The 19,096-nt window shown below is 34.0% G+C and overlaps 5 protein-coding genes across 5 annotated transcripts; 2 read left to right on the top strand and 3 right to left on the bottom strand.

Moving 5' to 3' along the window:
• Positions 1–23: 23 nt before the first annotated feature.
• LOC103314419 (short neuropeptide F) lies at positions 24–9,240 on the bottom strand. Its single transcript, XM_008200483.3, has 4 exons — positions 9,103–9,240; positions 3,922–4,030; positions 1,769–1,923; positions 24–394 (listed from the first exon to the last, which is right to left on the bottom strand). The coding sequence occupies exons 2-4, from the start codon at positions 4,022–4,024 to the stop codon at positions 347–349; spliced, it is 306 nt and encodes a 101-aa protein (XP_008198705.1). The 5' UTR covers positions 4,025–4,030; positions 9,103–9,240; the 3' UTR covers positions 24–346.
• Positions 9,241–10,912: 1,672 nt separating this feature from the next.
• Positions 10,913–13,960, bottom strand: LOC661309 (double-stranded RNA-specific editase Adar). The gene is made up of 7 exons (XM_967474.5): positions 13,561–13,960; positions 13,255–13,512; positions 12,309–13,202; positions 12,148–12,259; positions 11,482–12,099; positions 11,122–11,434; positions 10,913–11,066 (listed from the first exon to the last, which is right to left on the bottom strand). Exons 1-7 carry the CDS (start codon positions 13,817–13,819, stop codon positions 10,968–10,970), a joined length of 2,553 nt encoding a protein of 850 aa, XP_972567.2. The 5' UTR covers positions 13,820–13,960; the 3' UTR covers positions 10,913–10,967.
• Positions 13,961–14,116: 156 nt separating this feature from the next.
• LOC661358 (uncharacterized protein) lies at positions 14,117–15,265 on the top strand. The gene is made up of 2 exons (XM_967519.4): positions 14,117–14,872; positions 14,921–15,265. Exons 1-2 carry the CDS (start codon positions 14,291–14,293, stop codon positions 15,257–15,259), a joined length of 921 nt encoding a protein of 306 aa, XP_972612.1. The 5' UTR covers positions 14,117–14,290; the 3' UTR covers positions 15,260–15,265.
• A 214-nt stretch (positions 15,266–15,479) lies between these two features.
• Positions 15,480–16,457, top strand: Tango14 (Transport and Golgi organization 14). The gene is made up of 2 exons (XM_967566.5): positions 15,480–15,902; positions 15,953–16,457. The coding sequence occupies exons 1-2, from the start codon at positions 15,626–15,628 to the stop codon at positions 16,381–16,383; spliced, it is 708 nt and encodes a 235-aa protein (XP_972659.1). The 5' UTR covers positions 15,480–15,625; the 3' UTR covers positions 16,384–16,457.
• On the bottom strand, positions 16,453–19,014 carry LOC661452 (arginine/serine-rich protein PNISR). The gene is made up of 9 exons (XM_008200486.2): positions 18,467–19,014; positions 18,002–18,195; positions 17,796–17,950; positions 17,674–17,742; positions 17,519–17,627; positions 17,339–17,392; positions 17,112–17,206; positions 16,899–17,061; positions 16,453–16,821 (listed from the first exon to the last, which is right to left on the bottom strand). The coding sequence occupies exons 1-9, from the start codon at positions 18,868–18,870 to the stop codon at positions 16,580–16,582; spliced, it is 1,485 nt and encodes a 494-aa protein (XP_008198708.1). The 5' UTR covers positions 18,871–19,014; the 3' UTR covers positions 16,453–16,579.
• Positions 19,015–19,096: the final 82 nt, after the last annotated feature.

Here is a 19,096-nt window from a genome sequence, read left to right as displayed (position 1 = left end):
TCAATGGGCAAATCAAACACATATTACATCACAAAATTTGTTTATTCTTTTGCAGAAATTTACACAAATGACCAACAACACAGCTTATACATTTTATTTTAGTTAGTTAGCATGCGAGTGTGACAATAAGGTGCGCAAGAAAACTAATCAAATTTATCATATCACACGTAAAACACTGGGGGTGGTGTATTTTACTTTTTTCTTTCTCTATGTTCATTACATAATTAAAAAAATACTCGAAAGGATAACAACGTCTTTTGAGTCTAGTAGATAAGTTCTAATAAGGTTCGTTTACTACAAATGTGGAGATCGGTGGCATTTTAACATTGCGATGCGTTTGGATTAATTAATTGGTTTCATGGTCGACCGCTTGAGCCATCATGAACGCTGCTTCCTGTAATTTGATAAATAACCACATTAAGGGGGTAATTAGGGGGCTAGGACAACACTCACTGGTCGATATGTACACACACCTGCTAAATATCAAAAAATTGCAAACTCCAATTCACACTAATAAAGGAATTTGTAACAAAAACTAGATATGCCAAAAAAAAATTAAACATTGGCCTAAAAACCTAGTTTTATTTGAAAAAAAAAAACAGTAAAAACCCGACATACAAGAAAAAAATTTAAAAAAACTTAACTTATATCCATTTCAGTTCATAGTAGAATTGCAACAGCGCATTTGAATTTTTCGGAGTGAAAAATAAAGCACAAAAAAACAACTTATACAGGGTGATTCAAAAATCTCAGACCATCACTTAGATGGTGATAAAGGAGATCAAACTGAGTCAAAAATTCTTATGGCAAAAAATTTTTTGAGCATTTTTTCATAAGTTATAGCACATCAAATTTCGATTTTTAGTGTAACCCTTTCATATGCTAACAAATATCATACATCAAAAATAAAACGGTTGCTTAGAAAAGCAAAAAATATATATATAATACTTAGTATATAATATATAATATATAATATATAATATATAATATATAATATATAATATATAATATATAATATATAATATATAATATATAATATATATATATATATATATATATATATATATATTATCCGTTCACGATTGTTTTAAATTCTCAGTAGGCGTAGATATATTTTTGTTAGGTTGGCCTCAGGTCCTGTCAGGTACTGTCTTTATGACGTTGTGTTGTAAAAAATTCGCTGTGTTGTCAGTTCTACTGCTTATTAATTTAAAATGCCGAAAGTAATTTCGGTTGATAAGAAAGCGTGTATAGAAAGATGCTTTGAAGAATGCAAGAAAGACAGACCGGACTTTGTTAACCATGATAATGAGTAGAGTAACAATAAAAACGTATTCAATTATTTGTTTAAAAAACGAAGCAACATGATAACAGTTCTTGGCTGTCATTAATTATAACCCAAATCAATTTCTTATTACAACTCACAGTACTGCCAAATAAAATGTCAGATTTTCATAGATAGTCAGAATTTAAAACAATCGTGAACGATGTATAATATATAATATATAATATATGATATATAATATATAATATATAATATATAATATATAATATATAATATATAATATATAATATATAATATATAATATATAATATATAATATATAATATATTGTATATATATTTTATATAATTATTTATTTATATTAAATAAAGTGACTTAAAGTGCATAAATAATTTATAGCAAATAATCTTGAGAGAAAATGCGTCGTTGACGTTTACATACATATTTTGGAAACTGCTAATAAATAATTAAAAAAAAAAATTACCGGCGTCATGCTTGCATCAGACCTCCTCCCAAACCTCAATCTTAACGATGGCGAACGTCCCGATTTCCTCACCATTTGGTGGGGTCCCCCAGGTGCAAATTTGTCGTCCATCGCCTCCTTCTGAAGCAGTATCTCCCACAAGTCCCTTATGTTATCTACAAGCACACAGAACGAAACGTCAAACCCCCGCCACCTTAAAAACCATCACAGCCATCTCATTTCAATATTTCAATCGGATTCGATGTAAATGCACTCGTTGTTTACACAAGGGATAAAGTAGCGAATTTTTCGTTCCTTGTCTTCATTTTTCATCATTCAACTCCTTGGAGATGCCGCCGATGAAAAATTATATTTTTTTTTCGTCTTATTTATTAAATCCGTGTGTTTAAAAATTGATCATCTCATCACATGGATGTGTGACAGAAATAGTTCGATATTCACACGGTGGAGTGGAGTGGAAGGAAATCGGTTTATTGCGGCATCGCCGAGCGTACAAAATCAACACGGCTAAGATTTTTGCGTCACGATGGCAATTTTTAAAACAACTGCTTTGGATACGAGTTTATACAAACGGTTTCAATTTTTAAGACGAAAACTTTATCGACATGGTTTATTTATTTTAAGTCGGGCGATTTTATCGATCTGGTACTTCTTTAATCATCTTTAAATATTTTTATGAATAGGTGGCCACGACAGACGGAAAATTGCGTAACTTTGAACGTGTCATAACCACGATTTTATCTATCATCAGGGGTTTAATTTTTTTGTGGTTAAATTTTTAAGCTTAGTCGGTTAAAGCAAATTTTTACTGTAACTCAAAAACTACTAAGCGCACAAAATTCAGCATTTGCCATTAAATGTTTCTTATTTTTTTCTGTATATATGATTTTTTTCAGATTTTTTTTAACAGTTCCTTGTAATGCTGGTCATGTACACGATTTTATCGATTCGGTTTAAATTTTCAGGCAAAAACTTTGTCGACATTGTTTATTTAATTTAAATCTTGCACAATTAATCGATTTTATCGATGTGATACTTCTATAATTATTACCTTAGAATATTTTTAAGAATAGGTGGTTGTGACAGACGGAAAATTGCATCTGCTGATCTAGATAGCTTTGGATGTGTCGTAACCACGACTTTATCAACAGTTTAATGTTTTTTGTTAATTAAAAAATTATACAAGGTTAATCGGTTAGAAATATTTTTTACTACAGTGTGAGTCTATTATAAGCATATTTTTAATATATTTCAAAAATTATTAAGCGTACAAAATTCAGCCTTTGCTATTAAATATTTCTCGTTTTTCTTTAAGTATGTGATTTTTTTCAGAATCTTTCTTTCTTACAATTAATTTTAATTATTTAGAAATATTATTAGCGGTAATTAATTGAACTGCTAAAATAATTACTCAGTGATAATTTAATTAAAATTTTGAAAAAATTCACGGGCATAGAATAAAATATAAAGTATCTAATACCCAACGTTGAATTTTGTGCCATTATTAGCTTTTAGAAGTATATGAAAAATATACTTTTTTAGACTAACCCTGTATGTATATTTCAAAAAATTCTGGAAAAATTCACGGACTTAGAGAAAAATATAGAGAATTTAATACCAAACGTTGAATTCTGTGCGAATATTAGTTTTTGAGATAGAGTGAAAAATACTTTTCACAGATTCAGTTTGTATACAGGTGTCCCACTAAAAGTCCACATTAAAAGTATTGTGACTTCTAGTAAAGATATTTGTCTGAAATTTTGTGAATAACCTTAAGTCGTTAAGTCGCGTTCAACGAAAATATATTCAAGATGGCGCCGCTTCCGATTATGCCGGAAGTCGCCATTAACTTTCTTATTTTAAATGAAAACAGTATTTTTATTATATTTTTGAATCACCCGAGTTATTCTAAGTGAGTTCATAATTTTTTTGCAAATTTTGAGTTAAAAATCGTAGCATATCTGTAGCGCATCGATAATATCATGGTCGTTAAAATGTGTTTTGTTGTGGTTGGTTGACATTTGTCCACCCTACCTGTCACTCACTCCAATTACTTATTAAGTAAACACATCTCCATAATAATAATAGTCGTCGTTGGTGTCCCACCTCATCCGGTTTAAGCACGTGATCAAAAAATAAAACAATTAACTTACTGTCATAATCTGCATAAGATGGCGCTGCTGAAGTAACTGTCGCCACCACAATCATAATGCAAGTGACGGCACACAAACATTTCATCGCTGAATATCTTTGCATCGTGTTCTGAAACAAATCATCAAAGCTCGGCTAAAGCCTTGTATTTTTGTTATTTTTTGTTTGGATTCTATCTCTTGATTTGTGGTTTTTATAACACAATAATCCTTAATGATTTAAACAAAATCACATCGTTGTTAAGTAAACAAACACGGAACAAAAGATTAGATTGGTAACACTGTATTGTATTATTATATTTGATTTGTTTCGTGAAAACGAAGCCGCAAAAATAAATCGCAAGGAATAAATATGTTTTGCAACGCAACAATGCCGCCATTATGTTGACCGGCTTCCATTTTGTCGTGTTTTGAAGGACTATTTTTAAACGGGTACTTTATTTTATCGACACGGTTTTGATTTACAATTTTTATTTATTGATTAGTTGTATGTAGGATAAAAGCGTCTCTAACTCTGGCTAATTTTTTCCCCAAACTTGCTAATAGCTTTCGCTAGTTTGCCGGCTTAGGCATTAAATACCTTATTCAACTTTGAGCCCGAAAATTCTCACTTTGAAAAAAAAACAAGATTAATCTCAATGACGAATATTTCATCGACATGGTTTTTGCTCTATTATTTTGTTTAAAAATTATCAAATAATGTTCATTTTCTGTTGTTTTTTAAAAGACTTATCACAACAATAAAGTAGTTTTAAGGCGTTTTGTTCAAATAATTAATTTGTTAGAGAATTATACAAGTCGTGACAGTCTTAAGACAATATTTTGGTAAATTCTAGACCCACCATGTTGATAAAGTCATTTCTGGCGAATGTTTTATCAACATGGTTTTGCTCTATTATTTTGATTAAAAATTGACCAAATAATTGTGATTTTCTGTTTTTTTTTTTTTCAATTTTTTAATAAAGATAATTTTGTATTTTCTAGTCTTATCACAACAATCAAGTAGTTTTGAGACGTTTTGCTTAAATAATTAATTTGTTTCAGAATTATACAAGTTGTAACAGTTTTAAGACACTTAGAAAATACATTACGATTTTTTTGTCGATATGGTACAACTATATTTCGGTAGATTTGAAGTCCCACCAAGTTGATAAAGTCATTCCTGGTGAATATTTTATCAACACGGTTTTGCTCTATTATTTTAATTGAAAATTGTCGAAATAATTTCGATTCTCTGTTTTTCTTAATTTTTTAATAAAGACAATTTTTATATTCTAGTCTTATCATAACAATAAAGTAGTTTTGAGGCGTTTTGTTCAAATAATTAATTAGTTTCAGAATTATACAAGTTGTGACAGTTTTAAGACACTTAAAAAATGCATTACGAATTTTTTTGTCGATGTGGCACAACTATATTTCGGTAAATTTGAAGTCGCACCATGTTGATAAAGTCATAGCTGACGAATAATTTATCAACATGGTTTTGCACTATTACTTTAATTAAAAATTGTCGAAATAATTTGTTTTTTTTAATTTTTTAATAAAGATAATTTTTTATTTTCTAGTCTTATCACAACAATAAAGTAGTTTTGAGGCGTTTTGTTCAAATAATTAATTTGTTTGAGAATTATACAAGTTGTGACAGTTTTAAGACACTTAAAAAATACATTACTATTTTTTTATCGATATGGTACAACTATATTTCGGTAAATTTAAAGTCCAACCATGTTGATCAAGTCATTCCTGGCGAATGTTTTATCAACATGGTTTTGCACTCTTATTTTTAATATGATTAAAAATTGTCGAAATAATTTTGATTTTCTGTTTTTTTTTTTAATTTCTTAATAAAGATAATTTTTTATTTTCTAGTCTTATCGCAACAATAAAGTAGTTTTGAAGCGTTTTGTTCAAATAATTAATTTGTTTGAGAATTATACAAGTTGTGACAGTTTTAAGACACTTAAAAAATACATTACGATTTTTTTATCGATATGGTACAACTATATTTCGGTAAATTTGAAGTCTCACCATGTTGATAAAGTCATTCCAGGCGAATATTTTATCAACATGTTTTTGCTCTATTACTTTGATTAAAAATTGTCGAAATAATTTGGTTTCTCTGTTTTTTTTTAAATTTTTTATTAAAGATAATTTTTTATTTTCTAGTCTTATCACAACAATAAAGTAGTTTTGAGGCGTTTTGTTCAAATAATTAATTTGTTTCAGAATTATTCAAGTTGTGACAGTTTTAAGTCACTTAAAAAATATACATTACAATTTTTTATCGATGTGGCACAACTATATTTCGGTAAATTTGAAGTCCTACCACGTTGATACAGTCATAGCTGACGAATATTTTATCAACATGGTTTTGCTCTATTACTTTGATTAAAAATTGTCGAAATAATTTGGATTCTCTGTTTCTTTATTTTTAATTTTTTAATAAAGATAATTTTTTATTTTCTAGTCTTATCACAACAATAAAGTAGTTTTGAGGCGTTTTCTTCAAATAATTAATTTGTTTCCGAATTATATAAGTTGTGACAGTTTTAAGGCACTTAAAAAATACATTACAATTTTTTTGTCGATATGGTACAACTATATTTCGGTAGATGAAGTCCCACCAAGTTGATAAAGTCATTCCTGGTGAATATTTTATCAACATGGTTTTGCTCTATTATTTTAATTGAAAATTATCGAAATAATTTTGATTCTCTGTTTTTTTTAATTTTTTAATAAAGACAATTTTTATATTCTAGTCTTATCACAACAATAAAGTAATTTTGAGACGTTTTACTTAAATAATTAATTTGTTTCAGAATTATACAAGTTGTGACAGTTTTAAGACACTTAAAAAATATACATTACAATTTTTTATCGATATGCCACAACTATATTTCGGTAAATTTAAAGTCCTACCACGTTGATAAAGTCATAGCTGACGAATATTTTATCGACATGGTTTTGCTCTATTATTAGATAATTTCAAATTTTCTTATCACAGCAAACTTGTTAAAAGCTTCCATTCCAACTTTGAGCCCGAAAAATCCCTAAAAATCCCCCCTTTGACAACGTCACGCATTAATCATTTTTTCGCTTCTTTGATACAAAAAAACCAAGATTAATCTCAATGTCGCTCTTTATGTGTTTAATGTGACAACATAGTAAAAGGTAAACCACCGGAAATAATTAATGACTTAAGTTAAACACTCGACACGACATTAACGATCGTTGGGGTGAAAAAAAAAATCACTAAAACTTGTCTTTAACAGAGATAAAAGTTGTCGAATTCAATAGACGCGAAATCGATCATGCTGTGCCCATCGGGCGCAATTTAGTGCTAAATGAAAAGTCACTAACACGATTTGATCGATTCTACAGCCGTACCGCATCGATTAAAAAAAAGGTTTTTTAAATGAAACAGAGGCGTCTCGTAACTAATTACTAATTGAATGAATCAATATAAGGGGAGAATTCCTTTGGGTTTTCGCATCGCGTGTGAAACCACCCTTAATTAAACATTTTTAACACAAATGAAAAAAGGACAGCCCTTTGTAATATGTAATGAAAGGGCACAATTAGGTAAACAACGATCAAAGAAAAATTTCGACAGTGGCGTAGTGAATATTTTGTGCTTTAGGGCGATAATTGCTCTCAGGCCACTCGATCCACTCGACAACGACAAAGCAAAATAGTTACAATAGATGCTAATAGCTGGACTTAGAGAGGAGGCCATTGTGTCTAATTGCCCTCACTACAGAGAGGTCGTTTAAACAAACATCGTAAAACGAGAAATTTATACGCGAAATGAGAGAATTTTTTACAATTTTATCACAGTGGTGAGGCTGGAATTGAGCGAAAATATGGCTAATTAAGACACTGCTTTATTGGTGGTGGTTCTACAAATAAAAAAGTAAAGTGTTTCTTTATCGATGTGATACGACTACCTATTACCAAACTGCAAATGACAGAAGAAATATATCTCGTAACAAAAATTTAAAAAAATACAAAATCAGTTTTGTAAGAAAATTATTTCTTTTGTAAAAAAATATAATATATAATAAATAATCTGTTGTGTAATCAAAATATAATATAGTTAGACAGTGCTGATAAAATTTTTTTGAAAATGCAGTCCTACCATTTCGATAAAAATATAATAAAGAAATTTTTGTCATGTTAGTCTTACCGTAGCAATAATTTAAAAAATAACTTCATAATTCTACAGTACATTTAAAAAGTCTTTGGATCAACCCTTGCTGTGAAATTTTGAATGTATGTTGTTTTCTTACGAAACAGAATACAAACAACAGAATAGATAATCTATCAAAAACAATAAAAATCTGTCAATCTAAATTCCACAGCAAGAGTTGATCTAATGACTTTTTGAACGCACCGTATAAATAAAGAAGTAAGTGATTGTTTATCGATGTGATAGGACTACTAAATAGCAAGTTTTGTGTAAAAAATGCCAGAAGAAATTATGATATATTGTAATAAAAATGCAAAAAATGCAAATGTTTGGTAGGTATGTAAATAATTTAAAAACAAAAAGAATTTTTGTTTATCGATGCGACAAGACTAGGAAATATTAATTATGTAATTTTTTGTCACACAAAATGAATACTACTTTATCAGAAAAAAATAATAATAATATGATAAAACAATGAAGTAAAATCATGTCGATAAAATATTTGCCTTAAAATTCACCTTTATCATAGTGGTACAATTACAAAAAGTACAAAAATATACTATTACCATACCGATAAAAAAAATAAATTATGTAATCAAAATGTAGTCATACCATGTTCATAAAAAATATAGCTCTACCAGTCCAATAAAACGTAATAAAGAAGTTTTTGTGAAGTTAGTCCTACCGTAGCAATAAATTTTTATTAGAAAAATGACTCATCAATTACGAAAAAAATGTAATAACGAAATTCTTGTTTAAACAATTTAAAAATTGGAATTTTTCCGTTGATGTAACAAGAAAAAAGTCCGACCAAATCGATAGAACAATTGCAATTTTTCTTATTTCTTTCAATTATAGAGATGAGCTTTTCTTTGAAGTTGCCACACTGTAATGTAATTCCACAATTCTCTCGTTTCAATTGAAAATTGCTGATTTAATTTATGTTGGTATGTGATAGCATATTTTTTTACGAATAAAAATATACATAGACTTACTTGTTTTAAGTCTTCGTCCGTTGAAGATGACACCACTAGGAAGAATGCTAATAACACGGCGTTATCCTTTATATAGTTGATCGGTTTTAGCGCTCCGACAAATGTGACGCCTGCGTCGCGACGCCTCTTCACACATCAAAAAGTATAACTAATCTACATCGTGTACTCATTTTTTATTCAGCAATGTTGCCTTTTATTACAATCACTTGAGGACGTGACCACTTTAACACCTTTCCAAGCAACAAGTTGTGACGGTTTTCAAGCAAAAAATTCATGGACGACAAAAAATTATTTCGTATTGTTCTTCTAACCCCACCATGACGAATATTTTATCGATGTGATTTACAATTTTTATTCAAAGAAAAATAAAGGAAATTTTGTTGTTTTTTTATTTTGAATTTATTTTTCTAATTTCACAGTTTGTTTAAAATTTTTCGAAGTAATGCTAATTTTTTTCAATTTTTCCTTTTGTAGTCTTATCACAATAATAAAGTAGTTTTGAGACGTTTTGTTCAAATAATTTATTTCTTTTTATCGATCTGGCACAACTATATTTTGGTAAATTTCTAGTTCCACCATGTTGATAAAGTCATGCCCAACAAATATTTTATTGACATGGTTTTGCTCTATTATTTTCATTAAAAATTATTAAAATAATGTTCATTTTTTGTTATTTTTTTTAACTTTCAATCAGGACAATTTCGTATTTTGTAGTCTTACCATAACAATAAAGTAGTTTTGAAGCGTTTTGTTAAATAATTAATTTGTTTCGGAAGTTGTTACAGTCTTCAGGCAATTAAAAAATAAGTTACGATTTTTTATCGATATGGCACAACTATACTTCGGTAAATTTCTAGTCCCACCATGTTGATGAAGTCATTCCTGACGAATATTTTATCGACATGGTTTTGCTTTATCATTTGATTAAAAATTATCAAAATTTTGTTAATTTTTTGTGTTATTTTTTAAACTTTCGAATAAGATACTTTTTTATTTTGTAGTCTTATCACTACAATAAAGTAGTTTTTATTTTTTTTAAGTAGTTCTACCACTTTGATAAAAATTCGAAAAACGTGTTGAGTTTCTCGCCCTAAAGTTTGCTAATTTCGATTCAGGACATGCCACAAGAGACATTTGTACCCGAACCGTCATAAAATTTTTCTACTTTATAGTTGGAATTAATGCAATTTTTATCGCTTTGAAACGATTACGCATGTGGGTGTGTGTTTGTACAAATCTTTGTAAAGACACGAGCAAATTCGTAAATCAATCATCCGATTAGTGTGTGATTTATGCCGTAAAAATAAATATTATTAGAGAATAAGAGAAGAGAGAAAAAATATGATAACTTGGGCGAATTTCAATTAAATCACCTTTCAGGTGCAATCGGCATTTATTAGGTGACAATTACATTTCTCCAATGAAACTTATTAAGTGAAAATGAGACGAGGAGACGAAGAGGGGATAAAATGACGTCATTGTTTAGTTAATTTTAGAGAAAAATCGAACGCAATGCAAATGTTATTTAATCAATTCGAGTGCGTTAATTGAATGATGACCACTTGATAAAGAGCCAACTACTTGACAAGTTTAGATTATTAACATTTACATATTCATCAACTTCATCGATGTTCCACTAAACCAACAAAGCGCCCTCTGATTCACTTTGTTATTAATTTGTAAAAAATATATAAAAAAAAATTACAGTCACACCTGTTGATAAAGTGATTTCTGGCGAATATTTTATCGATGTGGTTTTGCTTTATTATTTTTTTAACCGATTTTATTAGCAAAAATCAAACAAAATAACTTTTATTTTGCAAAAAACTTTATTATAAATGTAAAAAATACATAAAAAATTACAATTAATTTTTTAATCTAAACATTTCGCGTTCTATAGGTCTTGTAATCCAATTGCCCAAATCTGCGCTTCTAAAAGCCTCATTTATTGAATTTTTGGCATTCTGGGGAATAAAAAATAATAAAAAAAAAAACTATTACTTCTACCATGTCTCTTACGTTATATTCAAAAGCCGAAAATTTTGCCTCAATATACATAATCTCCAAATTTTTTCCCCAAATTTTCTCACTGAGGGCTCCAAATTTTTGCAAAAACCTTTGTTTTGAAACCTTAGACGGCCCCAGTTGTGTCATTCCGGTCCTGTAATTGATAATCTCACACTGTTGGTTGTTTTTCGACCACGTGATGGCAAAATTTGGGACTGAGGCAGGGCTTTGCCTAGTGGAGGGGAGAAAAAACGTGGAGGGGGTATTCAATTTATAAGGAGAGGGGAGATTGACAAGAGTGTCCTTGACACGTCCGTAAATTGCCCTAGAATCACATTTTTACGATTTTTTTTAATTATTGATGGTTGGCACCTCTGTAAATGTGATTCGTGAATGACATTACCCAAAATCACCGATTTGAGGTAAATCGGGTCGAGGAAATTGGACAAAAGGGCCCCCTGGAGCCCTAGGACGTTCCATCTGCAAATTTTATCCGAGCAAGACATTGTTAATAGTTTTTCTTCCCGGAAAATTCGTTCGTTTTTCGTGGAAACTGCGCCACCAACTGCTTCGACTTTTACGCGCAAAAATCCCTGCCTTCTAGGCACGTTCCGCGGACTAAAAACACTAGCATCGCCACAGGGGGTCGTATCAACAAACAAATGAAACTCAATTCCGTCTTTAAGTCGAAATTTCGGTCCATTTCGCTCAAAAATCGTTTCTTTTCGCCCTTCAAGACTTAACTCCAACTGGTCGTAGAAAAAATCAATTAAACACCTCCGTGTTAGGATTTCGGCGTGCATGTCGTTTAGGTTGGCGCCACTGTTGGTGATTTTCGCGCTCCGGATGCATTTCGTGCCGGTCGCCACTGCTACCACATCACAATCTAAAAAGTTACCATTTCGTGTCATCACAATTCCAGCGCCCACTTTATAACGACCGAATTGTGGCGTTTGGCTCATTAATGAAGCGATTTTCTCCTCGACTAGCCTAAAAACAACCAAAAGTTGGAGAAAAAATTCAGTATGTCATCAACACCTTCGGAAAAATTCCGGTTTTACGACGGTGTTTATTTGTGTTTTTGGGGGATCCCCCAGGCCAGTCAAGGCCGAAAACGCGGCCGCTTTTTTCGCGATTTTTTTACTCGGACCTGTAAATAATTCTCTCACTTTTGTATTTTTTTTTCGCGTGTTAATTACCGATTCCTACAAATTGTTGATTATTTACGGTGATAATGATAGTAAATTCGGTTCGAGTGTCAGTTCGTGTCTCAGTGCACGTGTAGATGGCGTTGGGGTAAAGTCGGTTGATAAAAGCCGCAGCTTTTGTTTCCGTTTCCGGTTGTTGACATTCATTTGTTTGAGTTAGTAGTGACGTATGGACTTGTGTGGCAACGTCTAATCTAGCCTTTGTTTTGGAAATTCCAAGGCCGGTGTAGATTTTGCCGTTGACCTTGGCCGCCATTTTGAACATGGCGCCGGTAGTTCCCAGAAAATTGTACTGCAGCGCCGATGTGACGTACTTTAGGGATTTTGACGTGTTTTGGACTTTTGTTGGTAGCAAATTCACGTTTTTGGTCTCAGAAAGTGACTTCACCTCTCCGTGTTGTTTTTGTTTTTGATTTTTGAGTAATTCCCCCAGAACCAGTTCAAGGACGTTCATTTGCGCCTTGACCTTGGAACCGCCTACTCCGTAATAAATTTTTTCATTCACTTTGGCGGCCATTTTGAATGTGGGTTTGTGGTCCGGTCCTGTTTGTTCGACAAGGCGATATTTGAGTAAGGAATATGTATTTTCGACATATTTTGGATCAGTTTTCACTGTCATTGGCTCGATTTGAACGTTTATTAAATTATCGTTAATTAGTTTTTGATTCAGTGATTGTAAAACCGATTGAGTGACACTGGTTTGAGCTTTTTGTTTGGAGCCGCCATTTCCGAAATACAATTTTCCATTCACTTTGGCTGCCATTTTGAATGTGGGCGCGTGTGAAGGCCCGATTTGTTCGATTAGAGTGAATTTTAATAAAGGTTTGAGATATTCCAGTTTGTTTTTTTTTAACTTCGACAAGTCGATTATAACATTCCGTGGCTCTAAAAATAAAATAAATATGAAAAAAATTGAATAGTAAACCGGTTTTTTTACCATTCTTTTCATCCTTAATTGTTGGTTTAACTTTATTTTTGCTAATTGAATTGTAAACAATTTGCGTTACGTCATCTCGCGCCTTTTGTTTAGAGCCCCCTTTCCCATAATAAATTTTTTCGTTCACTTTGACCGCCATTTTGAATGTGGGAGCATGTGAAGGCCCGATTTCTTCAACTAAAGTGTATTTTAACACCGATTTTAAATCATCAATTGATATTTCGCTCGTCTTCAAGTCAATATTATCAATTTCAGGTTCTAAAAATTGGCAAAAATATTATTTAATTGTTTTTTAGTTTATTTTACCAGTGTCTGTGACTCTATTGCATTTAGCCATTTCAAGATTTCCAGCATTCGCTGGCACCTCTTGTTTAGGCTTAGAATCATTTCCAGGTGAATTACCCGTTTTTGCGTCATTGTTGGCAAAATAACGATGAATATCACCAAAGATTCGGTCGATGTGTTGCTGGTTATCTAATCTGGCTTCCAACTTGTTGAGCTTTTGTTTGATTTCATTAGTTTCACTTAACAGTAATTCCAGTAGTTTTAACACTTTTGTTTCCATGTTTAACGAACACGACACTAAGACACAAATGAAACAATAACTCGGGGAATTACTCTACTTTGTCGCCGAGATAAAGAAAGTTGAGAATTCCTCAAACCGTCTTGTAGTGGGGATAAGTTGCGTTTGACCTTGAGTACAAAATACGGATGATTATTGATACAAATACCAATATGCATCTTGTTGTAAATACAATAAATGAATCATCTGAGTAATCGTAATGATGATAACAGTGATAAGGAACCGAATAGATTACATGACGCGTTACTGGTTGCCTATAATACAAATTGGCGTATTGCTAGTTGCCTCATCATGATCAAATAAATGCTAAAATTCCTGAATAAACCCATATTTTGATTTTTGAACGTTTTGAATACATTTAGTGACATAATTTGGAGTACCCTTTGTGTCTCTTGAGTGCAATTTTAAAGTTTAATTTGTGTGACCACATGTCAGTGTCACAGTAACCTCAAAATGCCAAAAGTGAAACCGGAGAAAAAATCGCGTATTCACGCCGCTGTGGCCAAACAAGGCATCACATTCAACAAGTCCTTCGGTCAGCACATCCTCAAGAACCCCCTTGTCATAACCTCAATGTTGGACAAGGCGGCCCTTAAGCCCTCCGACACCGTCCTTGAAATAGGCCCTGGGACCGGAAACTTGACTTTAAAGCTCCTCGAAAGTGTTAAACAGGTTGTCGCGTGTGAAATTGACCATCGACTGGTGGCAGAATTGCAAAAAAGGGTCCAGAATAGCCCTTTCAAGTCCAAACTCCAAATCCTGATTGGGGACGTTTTGAAGACAGAATTGCCCTTTTTTAGCGTTTGCGTGGCTAATATCCCTTATCAAATCTCGTCACCTTTAGTGTTTAAGCTACTTTTGCACCGTCCGTTTTTTCGGTGTGCTGTTTTAATGTTTCAAAAGGAATTTGCCGATCGGCTAGTTGCCGTCCCTGGAGACAAGCTCTACTGTCGGTTGTCTATCAACACGCAGCTTCTGGCCCGTGTTGATATGTTGATGAAAGTGGGGAAAAATAATTTTAGGCCCCCACCAAAGGTTGGTATTAATTGGCAAATTGGGGTGGCAACATTGGTATTGTTTAAGGTTGAGTCGGCTGTGGTTAGAATTGAACCAAGGAATCCACCGCCACCTATTTCTTACACGGAGTGGGATGGACTTACAAGAATCGCATTTTCGCGGAAAAATAAAACTTTGGGAGCTGCTTTTAGACAATCGGTGGTCTTGGCAACGCTTGAGAAGAATTACAAGTCGTTTTGTAGTGTTAATAATAAAGAAATACCCCCCGGTTTTAATATTAAGGAAAAAGTGGAGCAAGTCTTGAAACAAGTAGAAGGGGACCAAAAGCGGGCCCGCACAATGGACATTGATGATTTTATGGTGTTATTGCATGCTTTTAATAGTGAAGGAATACATTTTTCATGAAATAAAGTTTTTTATTCCTTTTATTATTGGTGTCGGTAAAGCAGGAATTGTGCGTTACAGATTTCTGTTCTCCCCATCATCAACTTCATGTAAATTAATTGATAATTGCGGTCGTAAAAATGCAAAATGAAACAAAAGCGCACTTAAATAAAATAATATGGGTCGTAATTTTTGAATTTTTTTGTTCCATTTGATTAAATCGTGACGTCAGTGTTGCCACCACCCACTCCACCTGTCAAACCAAACGTCAAAAAGTGGTGGGGCACTTTTTATGACACCGTGTCTCATGTTCTTTAATCTCGCACTCACTGAGATTTAAAAAAATCCTTAAAACGTGCTATTATGTGAATAAAAATCTGTGTAAAAATGGACCAAAAGTCCCCGTCTGTGATCCACCGCGCGTGTTACCTAACCTTGAACGTGATTTACACAATTTACGAAATAATTGCATCAATTTTTCGTCAGAAACTCCTCATTTTTCTGTGTCACGAGATCGACAGCCGCCCCAAAAAAATCACCAAAGTCCCTACACATCTAACCGTGTTGCTTGGCAACGAAGAGCCGGCTGTGAAAGACTTGGCCAACTTGATTTTGTGGTGTTTGTCGGCTCGGATCACATTTATCAGTTTCTACGATTATAAAGGTTCGATATTGTTATCTCAGTTAGTTGATAAGCACAAAGGTCGGTTTTAGGGTCGTTACGGCAATGCGAAGACAAGTTACGTCAACTTGTCGAAGAGAAAAAAAATGAAGAGGATCACGTGATTTGGCACAGCCGGCCTGACTTTGTCCATAAAAATGGCTACAAAGGGCGCAAAATTCACGTCAAACTGTTGGGGGAGGAAGACGGCCGTGGAACCATAGCCAACGTTACGAAAACACTCGCCAGTGCTGCCAACAGTGATTTGTTACAGTTTGAAACTGAACTTTTAAAACAGTTTGAGTTCCCTGACCCCGACTTGGGGGTGTGTTGTGGCAAAACTTTCAGTTTGTACGGTTACCCACCCTGGCAAATTCGAGTGACTGAATTTCTTACCTTGCAAACGCACCACAACATCACACTTGAGACTTTTATTCATTTGTTATATCGGTTTAATAAGTGTGAACAGAGATATGGCAAGTAAAATTGTAATAATTAAGGTGCAAAACTATTTATAAAACTGTCGGTTACCGACACTCAATAAAACAATAAATAAGGCTCGCAGATATTTATTCAGCAAATGAAAATCGTTACATTCACTTAAAACCTCAACTAAACACTTTAATAATTATTGCTAGGAAGACACTTATATACATAAAACAAAACAAAATCGAAACACTTCAGCGCCGGCGCGACCTCTTACCCCTACCACCACTCCGTGACCTTGACCGTCGGCTGCGCCGGTGGGACCTGGACCTGGACCTCGACCTCCGCCTCCGATACGAAGACGACCTTGACCTCGACCTACTTCTTCGAGAGTAGCGTTTTTTACGTCGGCTTTTTTCGGGTGTTGTCGACCGACTTCGCGACGAACTCGACGAAGATGAACGAACAACACGTTTTTTCGTCGTTTGTTTCCGTCCTGTGAACACCACATTAACAAAAACACAAAGTAGGCACGTGTAATTGTGCCGATAGTGTTTTGTTTCAATTACTGACCTTGAGATTTTGCGTCTACCTGTGTGTTGTGATTATCGTTTGTTTTTTCAGGAGTGGGGGAACGTGTGACCGGTGATTGTTTTCTTTCAGCAGCCACGGCCAACTTGTCCTCGATTTCGCGTTCGGTTTTACTGAATTCGGCTTTTTTGCGCTTAATACTGTCCTGAAAGTCGCACACAAAGTCAATAAATTGGCTCAATTTATTAAATAAACCTTTAGTTCCGTATCGGAATCTTTACGTTCTGGGGATTTGTCGTCGCCACTGTTGTCGCTACTGCTACTTCCGGAGCCGCCGTAAATGCCCAAACCTGTCACCGGATGAACTAATCATTTGCCTGTTTGTTTTTTTGAATCGACAAAAAATTATTCTCAAATTTGTTTTCGCTTATCACAGTTTGAGAATAAAATTGTGTTTTTTTGGGGGGAATTTAGTGACTTACCAAGTTTCGTCGTTACGTTGGCACCGCTGGGTGCAGAAACGCGACGATCTGAAGCTGAAGTTTACATTAAAACCCTGCTAACAGTCTTACAGAAAAAAAATTCGGGGAATCACAAAAAACAAATTTTTAGCAATTTTTTTTTATTCGATTGTTTACATAATGACCGCTGGATACCGATACCTTTGTGTTTTTTGTGGTAACGTTGCAATTCCTCGCGACAGATATTTTCAATTTCATGATTTGTCACTTTGAGAAGTATTTCAGTCATGGTCCTCCTCACATTCATCATCTGTAAACATTTGGTCAAGAAAAGTTGGCAACAATGGTTTGGTTACTTGTTCGGCAGGTGTCAGCACTGGTTCCACAGCCTTCTTATCATCGTCCTCCGATTCGTTATCACTCTCCTAATTAACAAAACACAATCACTTGAAACGTCAGAAATCCATAGCCAACTCACAAATTTAGACTTTTGTTGTTCTTTAATCGTCGATTTTAAAATCTCCATTGTTTCCTTCTCACTTTGTTTCATTTTTTCGTTATATTCCTCTCTCTCTTGTTTCTCCTTCTCGCGCTCCAATTGTTTCAATTTGTCACGTTCCATTTTCTCCAATCCTGGACGAGTATTTGTATCACGTGACCCAAACAACAACAAAAAATACAAACCTTCACGTATCCAAGCCGGCAATTGTTTACGTTTCGTGGCATCCAAAGTTGGCTGTGTTTCACTGATTAGGGGTTGTACCGGTCGTGGAACGTTAACTTTACTAAATCGTCGATTGTGTGGCTTTACTTGTTTTGAACTTCCGGCAGAAGTCCAATAACCCGACGAATAGTCGTTTTGGGGTACAGTAGAGTAGCTAAAACGCCAAAATTGGGGCGAAAATTCAAATTTCGCGCCGACAGTCGAACACGACCGAACGCACCCGAACGGTTGATTTAAGCCCAAAAATTGATTTTTCCAAAAAAAAAATTTTATTAAAGCGAGATTAATAAAACAATGAAAAATCCATGTTTCGAGTCGGTTTACGGTTAATTTTACCGAAAAATTCAAATGTCGCGCCACCGATTGACAGATCCGAAAACAGCCGATCGATTGATTTGTAAAAAAAATAATAAATAATTAATTACCCAGTGAAATTGGCGTTGTCGTTGACGCTCTCAGGGGGCGCATTATAGTTAAAGTTGGCGGGCGTGGGCAAAAGAGGGGGCTTTAGGGGCACCGGGGGTGGCACCCCCATGGGGGGCGTCCAGCCCCACGGCTGGTTCTGCGCATTCCAACTCCACTCATTCTGCGTGTGCCATTCAAGCGATTCGTCCTTGTCTTCGACGTCCATGGGGGCTTCGCCACCCTCATTTTTTGGGGCCTTTTCGCTCGAAATAACTGGTGGTGGCCCCGCTTCCTTCATTATGATCCACTGTTGGGCCAAAGCGGCCCAATCCACTTGCTCGTTGGACATGTTTTGGTACGTTGATGGGTTGAGTGCCCATTGAGGGTAGGTCTGAGATTCGGTCGAATCACTACCCGAGTACATTCCTACATCACTAACGACACGAAATCAACAATTTTCACTGCGATTGTCACTAGTTTTGGGCCAAATTCTATGGAAAATGAGCGAAAACCGGCTACATTTCCCACCAGATTGTCAAAACTAAACACCAACACGACCAACCAAAAAATACTACATTGCAACGCGAAAAATTAAATTTGGGCTTTCAAGCCCTAGACCGCGACCCACTTGTGCGTGAAATGGACCCCAC

The sequence above is a fragment of the Tribolium castaneum genome, chromosome 7 (assembly GCF_031307605.1).
Source record: "Tribolium castaneum strain GA2 chromosome 7, icTriCast1.1, whole genome shotgun sequence".
Classification (NCBI taxonomy): Eukaryota; Metazoa; Arthropoda; class Insecta; order Coleoptera; family Tenebrionidae; genus Tribolium; species Tribolium castaneum.
This window is presented reverse-complemented; position numbering and strand designations above follow the sequence as displayed.